Source organism: Ooceraea biroi, chromosome 5, assembly GCF_003672135.1.
Source record: "Ooceraea biroi isolate clonal line C1 chromosome 5, Obir_v5.4, whole genome shotgun sequence".
NCBI lineage: Eukaryota > Metazoa > Arthropoda > Insecta > Hymenoptera > Formicidae > Ooceraea > Ooceraea biroi.
The window spans coordinates 1,137,237-1,152,823 of record NC_039510.1 but is presented as its reverse complement, the minus strand read 5'-3'; the positions used below and the strand labels follow the sequence as shown (position 1 = coordinate 1,152,823).

General features: G+C 41.4%; 1 protein-coding gene across 2 annotated transcripts in view; it reads left to right on the top strand.

Moving 5' to 3' along the window:
* The window catches only part of LOC105279302 (neurobeachin-like), a 126,130-nt gene that overhangs the window by 86,270 nt on the left and 24,273 nt on the right, over positions 1 to 15,587 (top strand). Inside the window, exon 2 of one of the 2 annotated variants that reach the window (XM_011338969.3) lies at positions 8,186 to 8,249. The exons of the other annotated variant lie outside the window; for it this stretch is intronic. Coding sequence (XP_011337271.1) covers positions 8,186 to 8,249 — 64 coding nt within the window. The remainder of the gene's footprint in view (positions 1 to 8,185; positions 8,250 to 15,587) is intronic. 2 annotated transcript variants of the gene reach the window in all.

The window sequence follows — 15,587 nt, the reverse complement described above, 5'->3', positions numbered from 1 at the left end:
GCTGATAAATTTGCGATGGATCGTACAAAGGATCGATATGTGCATATATGCGTACGGTTCGTAATAGATAACAGTCGAATCATCATCAATGTAGATTGCAAAGATATTTATATTGTCGACAATATCCGAATTTTGAGCTTGCTCTGACAAAAGATGCGTTATTGCATTTATCTGCATTATATAACTTTATAGGTTTCGCATGCCCTTTACATTTATGCAAATATGGAACGCCATATTTGAAAATTAATCCAACAAACATGTTAACAGGTTTCGCCAGTCGAATATTTTAAAATATCTTGTTTTCCTCTATCGATCTCGGTTCGGTGCACAATTTTATGTATTACGCATCGCGGTTAACCAGCCCTACGCGGTCATAATTTCGCCGAAATGTTTTTAGCTAAATACGATAAAAGGACGAAAAAGCGGTGTGTGGAATTATTCATCTATCTTTCGCGAATTTACTACGATATTCATTTTAACCCGTCGATATTAACGGTATTAGCTTTGTATTTGCTTAATTTTTCTATCCCGTGATAAATGTGCATTTGCCGCATTTAATTGTTATTGCACACACACATATATAGAGTGCACTATATGCGCAGCGGGAAAGATCTATTTTATTAATTTGCGATTTTACGTTTGATTGTGCCTTATAAAATATAAAGAATGGGACACATTATGGAATTAATATTTACGCGACTTCGTGGGCTTTTAGCGCGGACATGCGTTATTCAATGCGCGCAAATGTATACGTCGTCAACGACGACGACGAAACGTTCCTACTGCATAGGTTCTCTTCGCGAGATTTTCATAAAGCTTATTTTCTTAACGTCCGTAATTCTGTCAGCGTTTCTGTCCCGCATTTCAACCAGTGCATTTGTCGTTCCGCTTCGTGCAACGCTCCTACAATTTTTTGAAAACAGCGCCAGACAAAAATCTCACTAGAAAACTAGATGCAGGTTGAGTATTTCCTCAGATGTGCACTATAAATCGTGCATAAGTGTAACTCATCAAGCGAGACTTCACCGGACGGAATAATAATCGAATAAGCGCAAATAATAGAAGTCGTCGTATTTTCGACAGATCATTCTTTTTGCCGTTCAAAGCACGTTCATAGTATGGTATAGAGATCATATATAGATATGGAATAAACAGATTTCATATTATTAGCGACAAATGCGTCATGCTGTGTGTGTAATTATAATTCTGATCAAAATGGAACGATCACTCGACTGATACCAAAATACTGAATAATGTACGTAACCACCTCACAAAGGACATCGTTAACAATGTATCACTTTATGAATATATCGTTGCGAATATACAGGACATGATACAAAAGAGGAGAGGTATGCTCTCGCATATAGACACTTCATTTTACCTCGTTAAAGTATACGCTAAGGATTGCATCTCGGCGGTGTATCATGAATATTCAGCGTTCATTTTCCTTGGATTTAATTTGCACTCATATTTTTACGCGACGCGTAAGCTGACAGAATGGCATCCGAGAATTTTATCATCGATATAAAAAATAAGGTCAATAATAAATTATGTATCCTATCCTGTATGCGGGCGTCCCTCGCTCGTCGACTCTTTTTCTATAAAATTAATATCGTGAAAACTTGCATGTGTGTGCAGTTAAATCGTTTAACTTGATTTTCCATTGACTTTCAGTTTATTCGCAATTTAATTGCTCATTGTTTTTATTATAAATACGTGTATATTCAATTATGAAATGAAAACTTTTACACAATAAATAAAAATCTTTCAGTCTCTTAATGAACCTTCATGTCACGTTCCTTTTGCTTTGCCTGTTCCTCAATTACTTGCAGCTTCCTTTGTTAGTTATAATTAATAAGTTCTTTTTTATCCTCTTGCCTTGGAGATTGTGGAAAATTTTGTGCGTAACGAGGTTGGAAATACCGAGTTGTTGCTTCAGCCGTTAACTTCCTTTATGGATGCTGCATCACCTCATATACGAGCGCATAATGTCGGTAGACACTTACTTTTTAATAAGATCAGTAATATCCTAACAGCTTTGTTCCGGAGTTTCACGTACACCAACGAGATAACCTACCGTGTCTATTCGTGCCTCTGTTCCATTTGCAGTTATGAAAGCTAGATGCGATTAATTTGCGACGCGTTTGCGCTCAAAACAATTCACGTAGAACACTCAAACTGAATTGAATAAATATTCCTGTGTTTCGCGAAATTTATGTCCTTCTTGTTTATTATTTCAAAGTTACGTGCTCTTGAACCAACAAGAAAAAGTTGATACATAATTTCATATGCGAATAATTTCAGAGTTAAATTCGAATATTTCTCCCTCAAAACGAGCCAGATGTAAATGGCCACTCGTTTTTCGTCAAGAAACAGTGCATTTGTTCATATCAAAAATGTTAAACCTTTCAGTTGCATACCACAAAGGAGATATCTTATTAAATAATAGACATTGTCGTATGCTGTCGGTGCAAAGACCGCGCATACTTGATAATTAGTCACGGTAATTAAATCGAGCGATTTTATGATAATCCAATGGTCTCTCTCTCTCTCTCTCTCTCTCTCTCTCTCCCCCCCCCTCTCTCCCCCTCCCTCTCTCTTACTTGAAGTTTTCTCATCCTGTCATCGTGGTCTATACTACTGTACTAGCGTCACTATCTCGTTTTCTGATGCCCGTTTTCCTTCCTCATCCTGCACGCGCTTCATTCACTTTCCCTCTACTATTCCCGTCAGCGTCACTAACTCATTTAAAACTCCGGGGACAGGCCTTTAATTAAAAAAGTTTACGCTTCTTATTGGCGGGTCTCCGCGCGTCGCATTGAGTTCTAATTGAAAATTACTTAGCGAGTAGGTATTTTCGTGAATAATTTTACATTATTGCATATGCGGAGACGCGTGCATAATTGTATCTCCGCGGTAACACCATACATTTATCATGCAACGTGATATTTGCGGGATATTACAATTACCTTGCCAATATCTAAAAAAGTAGCGCGAACGAAGTGCCGCAGGGATTATAATATTTTTGTGTCTTACAAAATAATTGCACTTTAGAAAAAAAAACGGACTTAATAACATTTTTCAACGCGAATTGTATCTTTGCCCCTAGGAAATCTATTCGCGCGGAAGTATACGCACGGAAAACGTGAATCCTCCCGGCATTGACCCTCTTCACCGAGCTCTCAAGAAGACGGAGTATATCATACGTACACGGCAGAGGGAAATAGAATTACTTAGCTCCTTTTCTCGATGAAATTAAATTACCGCCCGGCCATTAACGCGAGTAGAATTTCATTACGTTTTCTCTTCCTGAAGAGACGACGAAAGGGACGACGACGGCCGCGCGATCCATTCATCTGGTTTCCGTATTTCTTTTTTACACAACTGCTGTATGATCGCGCGTGACGAACCAGAGTATGCACATTGCGGCCGCAAAACGCAGGATGCCGATAAACGTGACAAACGAGTCTCGCGTTTAGTTTTTATAATACGTTCACCAACGTAATCAATGACACGCCACTCCGAAAGAACGAGCATCTAACGTATCTGCCTTTGGCGCGATAAAGCCGCAGCAAATACCGGGTTTCTATCCGTTCCCCGTCGTAGCGTACGTTATTCGTTCGAATACCTATCCTATCGGAATAAATTGCGGTGCGGACTGAGAATGATTGTCCTCATTTTGTCCGTGCGTTACACGCCGAATAAAAATCGCGCGGTGCTATCGGTCAGCAGCAATCGCGTATCGCCCTCAACAACGATCCTGAATTTAATTCATTCCTTAGTCGCGTGTTCAACCCCCTTTCTGCCTTGTCCATTCCCGCGCTCGCTGTCTTTCGTACCTCCGATTAATCGGGCGGAATTAAAACCGTAAAAAGCGGAGAAGTACGCGAGCTAAAGATGTAATTGAATTTATCTCGCGTCGCACTGGCTTTCAACCAAGTTAATTGCTCACAAAAAAAAGAAAAAGGTAAATGAGTCCTTGTCAAAGACTGATAAAGCTTCTGCGTGATACCGCCTACTGTCTCGAAATACCTCGCTCATGTAATTGCTACCACCCCTTTTGAGACCCCTAATGGAGCGCTGCCAGTATTTCGCGTGGATATTAAATTTACGCAAAACTATGCACAAACGTAATACTGTAATATGAACAATACATGTTTCACGCACAGACTTGCATTAATATCAAGCATCAAATTACACAATCGAATTTTCACTTGCAGTCGATTCACTGGCAGAATCGAATTAACACTCCATTAACCACGATAGGAAATTAATTAAAAATTCAATGCGCTCGTGAGGTAAAATGCAACAATTTTTCATCAAGCGATATAATGGAGCACAGCAACCGCTGCGGACCGACGCAATTAGGCTGGGAGAACGCAAGGGTGGATGGACGAAAGGGGGAGAAGGATACGGCTTTACGAATCTGGAAATTCTCGCCTCTTTAATAATTACGCTATCGTGCCAATGAAAATGGTAGCTTTAAGCGTAACACCACGCTTAAGTAATGTTGTCAATTTCGGAACTAACGTGGGCTACACGTCGGTAAATTGCTGTGGTTTTGGCGCAGCGTACGTATCGTTATTTCAAAGTGCTCCAAGTACGGCAAATTGAGTTTCCTGTCTGATAATTAATGCCAAATGCTCGCGTGATTCAACGGTTGTAATGCCGGTTTATCAAAAGTTATCGCCATTAATTTACATTGGTCAGCGAGTTAATCCACAGTTCCAAAACTGCACTTAAAATGTCATGGTGTGATACTGGGACGAGCGTGATTCAAGCTGCACCCTGCACCCTTTCGCTGACACACTTACGCGTGATTCTCTCGAAATTATGTTTGGGTGACGTGTTGTATGAAGGTTTTAATCCCTTACGTCGACCCTTAAAGCTGCTTCTATTTTTATTAATGGTTTCCTTAATCAAGAAGATTATTATAGAAAATAATATTATAGAAAATAGTTACTTTGATGCAATCAATATTATCGGTAAATCGGTTATGCGACTCGGAAAGTAAGCGATCGTGGATTTCAAGCGGGATTTCGCCGGAGCAGGAAAACCTGGAAATCTCTCAGAGATTTCCGAGGTTTTTGCGAAATTAAACAGGTGGTTCCGTCTAGTGCTTCAGCACAGAATAATCAGACAGAGTCGTATTCAAGTCGTAGACCGATTCCATATACGCGAGGAATCCCCCCGTCCCCAGATCTCATCTGCAGTTTACTCCTGCTATCGGACATTGCCGCGATCGAAATTCTCCAATCCGTGTTAAAAATGATACGAAAACCCCTGTGCAGAAATAATGCATCCAAGAATTTCAATTACAGGGGAATAATGGAAGTTCGTTCCTGCCGTAAATAATGAAAATACTTAGAAACAGGGGAGTATAATGACGCGAGTAATGCAAGATAATGATATTACAGAATACCTGCACGCGAAAACCAATTAAAAGGCGATTAACCTGATTGAATTAGCTGCGTTAAACGGATCGGATATCGCGACGTGCTGTCTCCCTTACACCTCCAATCGCGTTACGTGCAATGATCGACGGGCGTTCGATACGTCAGCACATCTCACCGCGACGATAAAAGTCGGCGTTTATCATGTAATTGGATATTAAAAATTTCGCAGCCAATTAAAGACATTAACCCAGGCAGAGCGATGAGAATGATCGGTGGGCCGACCTAAATATCGCCGATAAACTTCCTCTTCGATGCGAATTTTCCATCGCCCGTCACCACCCTCTACCGCCTCTCGTTACACCGCGCTGTCAAGTCCACCGGGCAGTAATAAATTGCACCTGGCTCGAAACGAACGTTAAAACTTTGACACGTCGTACCGGTCAAAGCGACCTTTTCTTCAGAGCGGATTCCACTTTCATCGTCGCGAAACGTGCGTCATCGCAGCCGACGTTGCGCTTTTTCTTGTTTTCGCCCAGGTACTCCGTCAAAGGATGAACGTTCTGGCAAGTAGCGTTTAACAGTTCGATTCGATGCAATAGTCGGTCGGTGCAAAGGTTGACCGACTCCACTAAACTTACTTGTCCACTGGCTGGCACTATAGAGTTCCCTTCCTCCTCCAGTCGCCTTGGGGAACATACTGGACGAACAAACTTGCCCGGATTGAAAGTTAAGGATGGTTAACGGGGGAATATAACCGTCCTTATACGGTGGTCGAACGGAGAGTGAAGGGCCATCCGGGAGATCGCCCGGCAGTTTCCGCGAACCGAAGAGTGAGCTCTCTTCCTTCCTCTCTCTTTTGAATCTGGGGAGACTTTTCAGTAATTCCGCGATCACACTTCGAAATGCTGGTGTGCGATCTTGGCAATTACTTTTGTCACCTCGAGGACATGTACGTTCTTAATATAATATAGTATAATGTAAAGTCAAAGAATTTTCTGAATGGTTGAATGCAATTATTCGTATACGTGATCTCTAATTTTTCTAAAGTTAAACGTGAAAAATGGTCGAAAGACAGGTATATGTACATATTACATAAAAAACTGAAATGTATTAGTGAAAAACCGCTACTTTTCTCGGGATTGTGGCGATATTTTAACTAGGTGAGTGTAAAAATATTGTTTGAATAGACAATGCGGCGGCTATGCATCAGCGCCGGAACAAACAATGCGCCGAGAAAAGCGGGGAAATAAAGACCGGACAATGCGTTGGCCAGTGGCTGTTATGACGATTAGGATGAGCGCGCAGTTTCGCAATCATGATACTGTCATATTTGTCGGTACTGAATAGCTGGCGGAGAGAAAGTTGAACAAGCACAGAAAAGAGAATCAAACGGGATTGTCGACTGCGCGTACACGTGTCTTATCCTCAATGTAACGTACGATCCTTCCTTTTGACGCATAGGTTTACTAAGGCCGCTCACAATCCTTTTCCAGACATCCGATTTACTTTCGTGCGGCTTCCCCGCGGTTGCTTTTAGGATTGCTTTGAGGCCATTCGTGAAAACGAGAACGCTGAAAATAGTCGAAATTTGCGAAGGAAAACAGCGCTAGGAAATTACATTTAAAACATTTCGAGATAGCGATCGTTATGCGTAAATATTGGAACTTCAATAACGTTGCATTTTTTTTTTAATAGAAAGTTGCAGTAACGAGATCGAAACGTGAAGTCTAATGAATTTTATTTCTTTTAATGGAGAAAATTCTGAGTGTGCGTAGAGATGCGTTATGGCAGAAGCAATTTTTGCGAGAGGCGACGCGGACGAACTATGCGCCCTGCGAAATAAACGAAATGAAATATTATCGTAAGAAGTCGCTCGCTTGCTGAGAGTGAACAATTTATACCCGCAGCATTCGAGGTCCAGAAAGCAATCTGGAAGATGCGGGCAAATTTACATTACACGGATACCTGAGCTCAAACTTCGCGTTATTTGCGATATACTCCTTTAATATCCGATAAATTGCAGACATTCTCGAGGATGCATTCTTCATAATTATCTGATTCACGACGGATGATTTAATATTATGCAAAAGAGAGATTGCAGAGTTTTTTTATTGTATTATGTGTGTGTTATAAATAATTCTTAATTTCTTTTCTTTAAAAAAAGGTTTCTTTGCTCCATCTTTCACGATTCATAGATAATTGAGAAAGAATATAAATTACATAATAATTTTATTATAATAATTATAATTTGTACTCGGTTTACACGCTTTTATTAAGGGCTTTAATCTGATATCGGTTCGCTCTCATTTTTCTTCCTCTTGAGATCGTCTAAGGGCCTGCGAATCTCGACGAAACGAGATGCAACATGCGATTCCAGGCGACTTGTTGGTGATCACAGAGAACTTGTTGGTATATGCGGTAAGTCGTCGAATCGCATGAGGATCTCACATAACAGGTGGTAATGAATATGTCTGTTCATCTTAACGTTTCCCTCGTGCGTTTCATATGTCAAGGGATGGCGGAACTTCCTCAGTGACACAGGGACTCTGCGATGATAAGGTTTCTACGTTTATCTTCGATTTCATTGTTCATTGGATTTCATCGTGTAGCTCTAAACTATTATTACCATGCACTTTCTATTTAACATCCTATTTAACTACTTAATACGTGCAATACGAATAATAATAACACATAGAATATCATAAATAACTATCATAGAAATCATGTATTTTAAGGGCTTTAAGATTATTGATCGCTTGCTAATGATATCGACGTTATTTCTGTTGCAGGTACGTATTCGACGAAAGGCGAGCACTATAATACAAAGTCGACCATTGTCCAGTACATGCGTGAGTAAGTCATGAATTCGGTATCTTTTACATCGAATAGTCTATCATTCCATCTCCGATAAAATGATCTACAACCGAGTGTCCCTATTGTCCGTTTTTCTTTTTTATTTTATCCGCAGTTTTGTTATCTCCGCATTAACTTACATCACGCAGGCCTTGCTTTCGCATTCTACTTGGTTCGATAGCAGAAGCCAGAACCAATGCAATATTACGAAAGAATATGTACACGCATACAACAAATCTATTAAAGCTCTTGGTCATTGCGATATCTGAAGAATCTGAAGGAAGCTGCGCTGTTATATCCGCCGCGTAAAAATAAAAAAATCGCATCTCCATCGATGATTTATGCGTGTTTCTATCTTGTTAAAAGCGAAATAGGATCAGTTTTGCTAACTCTAAGATTCCACTACTATCAGCCAAAGATTGTTCGCAATGTTTTATCAAACACGTTTTACGAGCTATGGCTTAGTTCTTCATTAGCTCTTCATCTTCGAGAGCTAGCTCATAAGTCTGATAAAAGATCGCTGTTACGTTGGATGTTTTAATAACGTCTCGCGGATGCCGTTTCTGTCGTACTTTGCGCTAATTCCGCATCGAACTCCATCGAGAAGATAGTTAATCCCTCGCGACGCGATTACCGGCAATAAGGAAAACTACTTTCCAGCGTAACTCTCCGCTCCGTCATATCCGCCGTGAGTTGCCAAGAGCTCCCGTTCCGCAAAGTTTTTGTCTTTTTGTAGATGGAACTTGGCTTGTCGCGATTTCGATGCTCACCTCCGTCACGCCGTTGCAGTTCGTGTTGTTCGAACTCTTGTCGTGACTTTTTATCCCGGTTTTATTCCGAATCGCATTCGGAAGGAAGGATGGATTACGGAAACATCATGTTGAATTTATCGAGCTGCGTTTATGCGATGCGAAGGATATGTCCAATTAAAATACGGATCAAAAGATTTAATATCCATTTTGAACCCAATTGCAGGCACGCCGGCGCGTTTCGCAGAGCGCTCGTTCATAGTTCGCATAACGGATATTTTTATCTGCGCTGGATGAAAATCGATGATAACGCGCGACTATAACCGGGCGCCCCAGTTTATTGGCAGAGCTATCAACTCTTTGTTAGTAGCAAAACAGATAGATTGCGTTTTTCTCAATCAGAGTTACCGGCCCTATTCCAACGGCGGAGAGCGTAGCTACCGGGCAGAAATATTCTAAATACTTTAGAACATGCTAATATCGGAAAAGTGGCGGAACGAGAGCTCTCCCCGAGCTTTTCTGACAATGAAATCTCTACAACGCATTCGCGGATGAAAACTCGTTTGAGAGTTCCGTACGGTGGAACATGCGATTCGCTTAATCGAGATTCGCAGGCGACGGGCACTCGCCGAGTCATCGAAAAGTGCCTTATTTGCTCCGGGTATACACGTGGTCCCGAACGGTTGTCCTTTCCAAACGACCGCATCCATTACAAGCCGCGATACGCGATCGTGTCGCGCGTTCGTCCGCGTAACACATGGAAACTCAGATAACCGTTTTATCGGGTACAGGAGCAGAGGCGATTTGGCTATGGGAATCATGTTCGTTATCACTGGACGTTGCACAGACGTATCCCGCGGAAAAGCGCGGCAAGATCGCGAATTGCCAAGTGGATTTCACGATTTCATCCTCTCACTTGCTTCCCTCGTGCAATCGAGTTCTCGAATTCGTGTGTCGCCAAGGGTCTTTGCTCGGTTGTCCGATGTGCGTTGCGTGACGAAGGAGACGTGTGCGCGTTTCATCGCTCGCGCGGACCAAGAAAGTGCATAATAAATCTCCCGACGTAGCCAGTACACGTCCGCCGACTTCTCAAGCGCGCGGATCCATGGAAAATGAGATTTCCCTGCGGCGTGGCGTGCTTTCAAAATTTAAAAGGCGGCCGTTCCCGCGAAGCTTTCTGCTCTAGCCGGGAAAACGCGGCTGGATGGCAAGCACGGCGGGACCAGGGCGAAAAGTCGGACGTGGAAAATCAGTTCGCGTTTAACGGAGAGACAGAGAGAAACGGAGAAAGAAAGAGAAAGAGAGAGAGACAGAGAGAACTGCCATGGCAACCTATGGCACCTCAGAGGAGAATGTCACCCTAGCTGGCTTCACCACCATTGCAGCTATTGTCGTATACAGGAAAGACGCTCTTTTTCGCATTTTCGTGAATACCTATGCTCGCGCGCTTATGCCTCGTCTGCGTCGTTCCGTTATCTTCTCGTTATTGTCTCATGGGTATTTTAGAGATACCAAGTCATCACGTATTCCCTTGGGTCAGAAATTTCAGAATCGATTTAGTCAAACGAAAAGGACGTGTATTTATATTTCTCATTTTACGAACATATGAATAATATTCAATAATATGAATAATATTCAGATTGTATCTCGCGCATTGTAGTAATATAATAGTATCTATCGTGCGTGTTCTAATTGTAGGACAAAGAAAATAAAAATATAATTTAATTTTCTGTAAATTGAAAAGGATTGCATTGCTATTACTTCTGTTCGCTGGCGTTTTAATAAAATTATTCACCATTTGCATATGGAAATTATATAATTTAATATTAACAACTGATTCTGCATTTTAATGGAACGCCTGACCTAAATTTATACATTTATAGATATGTTTTATCATTTTGATTGAGAAATCCGGCCGTGGCGTTGTTACCAGACGCTACAATCGTGATACAGAGAACGGTATTATTCGACGAAAAAGAGCGAAGAGAAATAATAAACGTGTTCGATAGCGACTGTATCTTTCCAACAGGAACAAATATCTTGATTTGATGTTGGTTCGCGAGACGTCAGCAAAAAGGTCGAGAGTAGCCATCGATTCCTTACTCTCGGCGGAAAGGAGTATACGTTGTGTAACAGAACGTTGCGCAATTCGTCTTGATATATGTCCCGAGAAGGAAACTTTGAATAGAAAGTAAGATGCATCGATTCCATTACGAGATATGTCGATGTCGACTTTTAATTTTTTTAACGTACAGATCTTTTATCTGAAAGATTCTCGCACGTATTTCGACGCTGTCAGATACGCAAGGAGAAAAATCAATGAAAATATTTTCTCGCGCTACTTTCCTATCGATGTTATCTCATTGCACTTGTTATCAAGATTACACGAGCTCGGATTTTTGCGCGATGTTACATCCAATCAACTGAGCGCATGTTTCTTTTGCACTAACGATCTCTCTGCGGTTGTTTGCTCCTGTTTAATGAATCTAATGCGGATTATGTTATGATTCATAACACGTGTATGTAAATTAGCTGTTATATAGTTATCTTTTTGTTCTATGAAAATTTATATACACATGTACAAGTTTTAATACATTACTTCGTTTAATTTCGTTCAAACATTGACGCATTTATATTTAATCACATGTAGCGAGTTTTTGTTGTTAAACCTATTAAAATCTATATTTGATGTCACAATGCAGTTTACATTTACTCATTACGTATTCGGCGCTGTATCGAGTTAACGTGAAAACATAGGCTAATGATATTACATTCAACTATTACTGCGTTACATATGGATTTATTATCATTTATGCAATCAAAGTGAAAACACGATAAAATGCGCTTTGCATAACAAGACAATGCTGATAAATAATGGAAAAATGTATAAGTCCATGATTAACTTGTTGCATTCGCAACAAGTTAATCATGGATCATCCCTCGAATCGTCGTAACACGTAATTATGCATCGATACGTGCTTTCCCTTTAATGGATTTGAATGCACAAGATATAATATCACTTGCCATCGAGAAGTCCTCCTACGTCACGCTGTTACGCGGGATAAACACGATGTGGGATGACTGCACGAAGCTACAGTTAGCCGGAATGGCGTATGCATTCGGAAGTGTGGGAATTTATAATCCAAGTCCGGCTATATATTAAGCAAAGTTACTTCAAGTCGTAAACGTCGGAATATATCAATAGTCGGGTTGGTCCGCGCGCGTGTGGTCGCGCACGCGCGCACGTAAAGATGCATTTTCGCATGCATGTGTAATACGTATAATACATGTACGTGTATATCGAATATGCCCTCCCGACAGCAGCCTCCACCGCAGTTGTTGGTAAAATCGTTTTAGTTAGTCACTTTGACGCCGTTCCGCCTTTTTAGTAATTAAGTAGCCTTGCATACACAACGAGCAAGAATTAATTAGGCTTTTTTGTTAACTTTTCTGGCATCTCATGGTTATACGCAAAGTTTCTTGGTTCCTTACGCCTCGTTTGTTCAGAATAAAATTTATCGATGATATTTGTTGAGTCCATATTTTATTACTGTAATCTCACAGTGGATAATAGATGTAATCATATTTGGGTCAAGATTGATCATCGATTGTCACTATTAATCAACGAAGCTTATGAAATTGAGCACTGATTAGTGGCCCGTCGTGATTGGTTTAATCAATACGGATTATACGACATCCGACATTAAATATTCATTCGGTCATCAAGCTAAAACTGTTTTAATACGCAAGAAACAGGCTTTGCATCTTGAATAAAAATAAAAAAGACTGTAAAAGAGATTTTTTAGGGTTGAAAGTAGGAGGGTTGGAGAATTGAGAGCAAATACTCGCGAAGTATAAATTATTTGCGCGATTTAATCACGTGATGGTTAGAAATAATCATATACTAGAATAGCACCGCTTGTTTCTAGAGATAAATCAATGATAATACAGAAAGGGGAGGCCATAAAGAGCAGCGCTGTACGGAGCAGTATATTTATCTGCGCCGTTTTCTATCGATCCAACTCGCGCAGGCTTTTGTTCTCGTAATTAACTACCCTTTCACTCGGCGCGTCGTTCCGACCGACAAACCAGCACCATTTGTCGTTACAATGTGATACTAAAATTTATACTGCGTGCTCTCGCACTTTCACGCTATCGATCGCAGTTGCGCGTGCGATATTCGCGTGATCCTAGCAAAAAAAGAAAAACGAAGAAAAAGAGGTGAAAGAACCCCATCCCAACTGCGAGGTTGCGTATCTACATTTCGGCGACATGCCGCGTGCTTCAATTCAACAAATCTCTATGTCCGACACGGCGAGGAAACTTTCATCGTATTGGTTCTGAAGGGAGTGTGCTGTCGAATGAAAGAGGAATTGAATCTGAATCCGTGCCGCGGGATACAATATGCTTTTCGTAAAGACGGGACGGCTCCCCCATCTCGAGAGAATTTCGCGACGAGTTTCACATGCTTGCCTCAAACAGCGCGCGTTTGATAGAAAAAGAAAAAAAATGAAGAACGCGAAAGGCCGTCTGCTAGATGTGCGCGTCCGCGTAGAACGGAATTGGCTCATATTGAAGTCAAAGTATCAAGCGTGCATGTGCGTCGAACGTATTATCGATTATGGCTGTTGCAAGAGACTGTAGAGCGTTAAACTAATATTTTTGACGCAAAACTGTAAATTCCACCGCAATGGTTTACGTACCGACCAATATCCATTATTGCGTGAGATTTGTGTGCGCGTTGCATTATAAGGCTCGCGGCTGCAGGCAGTAATCTGCAAATTTGATCAGTAACTTGAGTAATTAAACAGCAAATCGGCCAAACGCTCGTTTATATGAATCTCGTACTAGAAAAAGGTTAATCACATCGCACATCGGAAATACGGGACAATTGGGCGAAAGTCGTTAAGGGAGAGCATGTGCGATCTTATCAGTTCCTACATCGATTATCGACTTGCCGCATCGGTCCCCGTACTTCGCCTGTGACTATGATGATCCGACGTGATTTTCGATCGTAAGGGAGCATCGCACGCGACGAGCAAATGCGCTCGTCTTCGTCCGTAAAATTACCGCGTCCCTCGAGTACGCGACATCACGGTATTCGAAATGCGATCCACGTAAATCTTCAAGTCGTTTTCTAAATGAAATAACCGTGTCGCGGATACGGCATCGCCCGGACGAGCTCTGTAACTCCAGAGATTTACTGCCACTTTGAATTGCGTCACCGGATAGAACGAGCATAAGGCAATCAACGCGCCGTTTGATACTGTCGTGCTATACTTCCGTCGTCTACTCCTCCGTGTAAATGCAATTTAAATAATCCAAACCGTAAACCACCACGTCGTCCACAGATACGAGGTCGAGCTTTTTCTGACCTGGCTGGAGAGAGCAATAAACGTTCCCATCGTCCTCCCACTTTTCTTCCCGTTCTTTTCTTTAAGTATCTTATATTTAAAAACAATGAAAACATTTCGGCGATTAAGACACGTGAAAGGGAAAAATTAGGGGTGAGCTAAACGGCTAAATCACGTTAAACTCAATTCTCTTACACTCTCGCTCTCAGGAATTTCTCTCAAAATTGCCTCTCTGTGTGAGTAAAGGACGAACATCGGGTGTACGGGCGTTTCTCTCCAGAGAAGGTTCTTTAACCGCTTAGCACCTCGCGCGACAGACCGCGACCGTTAATTCCGCGACTTCGCCGGAGCGCGGCACCCCGAACTTTATTAAAGCCAATTAAACCGGCGACAAACTTGGAGCGAACAGTTGCGCCGATGGTGTGTACCGTAAACGCAAATTCACAATTTGTCGACCCGGCGCACCTAATCTCGCGGGACATCCGTCGTAAACTCGCCCGTTTTCGAATGATGCACGAAGTCGGTTGGCGTTTGTGTGCGAAAGTTCGTTAAGGGTATATGGGCCATTTACTTGTCCCGGCATTACGTTGCGCGCAGCTTGACAAAAGCTCGCGAGAAGATAACGTTCTTACTGTTACCGCTTGGTTGGAGACTAGCGACGCTATTTGCATAACATTTATACGCGCTATACAAGTGCCAGGATTAACGTTTTTTCCCAGAGTACAAAATTAGAAGGTACAAAAAGCGAGGAATGGAAACACGCATTAACGTATCGCCTCTCAACTCGAGTTGTTTGTTTGAACAATTCACACAGCAACCGTACGTCGGCATTTCCAACAACAAAAATGGATTATTGAGCATCGTAAAATTGATTTTTCCAACTATGACTTCGAATCTAATTGACGTAGGTAAAATTAGAAGTTAATTCATTTATCGAGGAATTCTCTCAACTGCATAATCAGTATAGGAAGACGAAATAGGTCAAACAGTATGTGTTATAAGGGCGAGAAGAAAGGAAGATAAAAAAAGTTCCATAAGAAAGGAAATACGTTCATATAAAAAAAAATTTCTACGGGAAAGCGATAGGAAGAAATCAATAAAGAATCTGAAGGAAAATAGGGCAAGTGAACAGAAAAAAAAAAGACGAGAATAAGCGATCTCGAACTACAGAATGGAGATTTCGGAATAATAGCGGACTATTGTACGGGGCGATGCAGTAGCACAAATCACACATG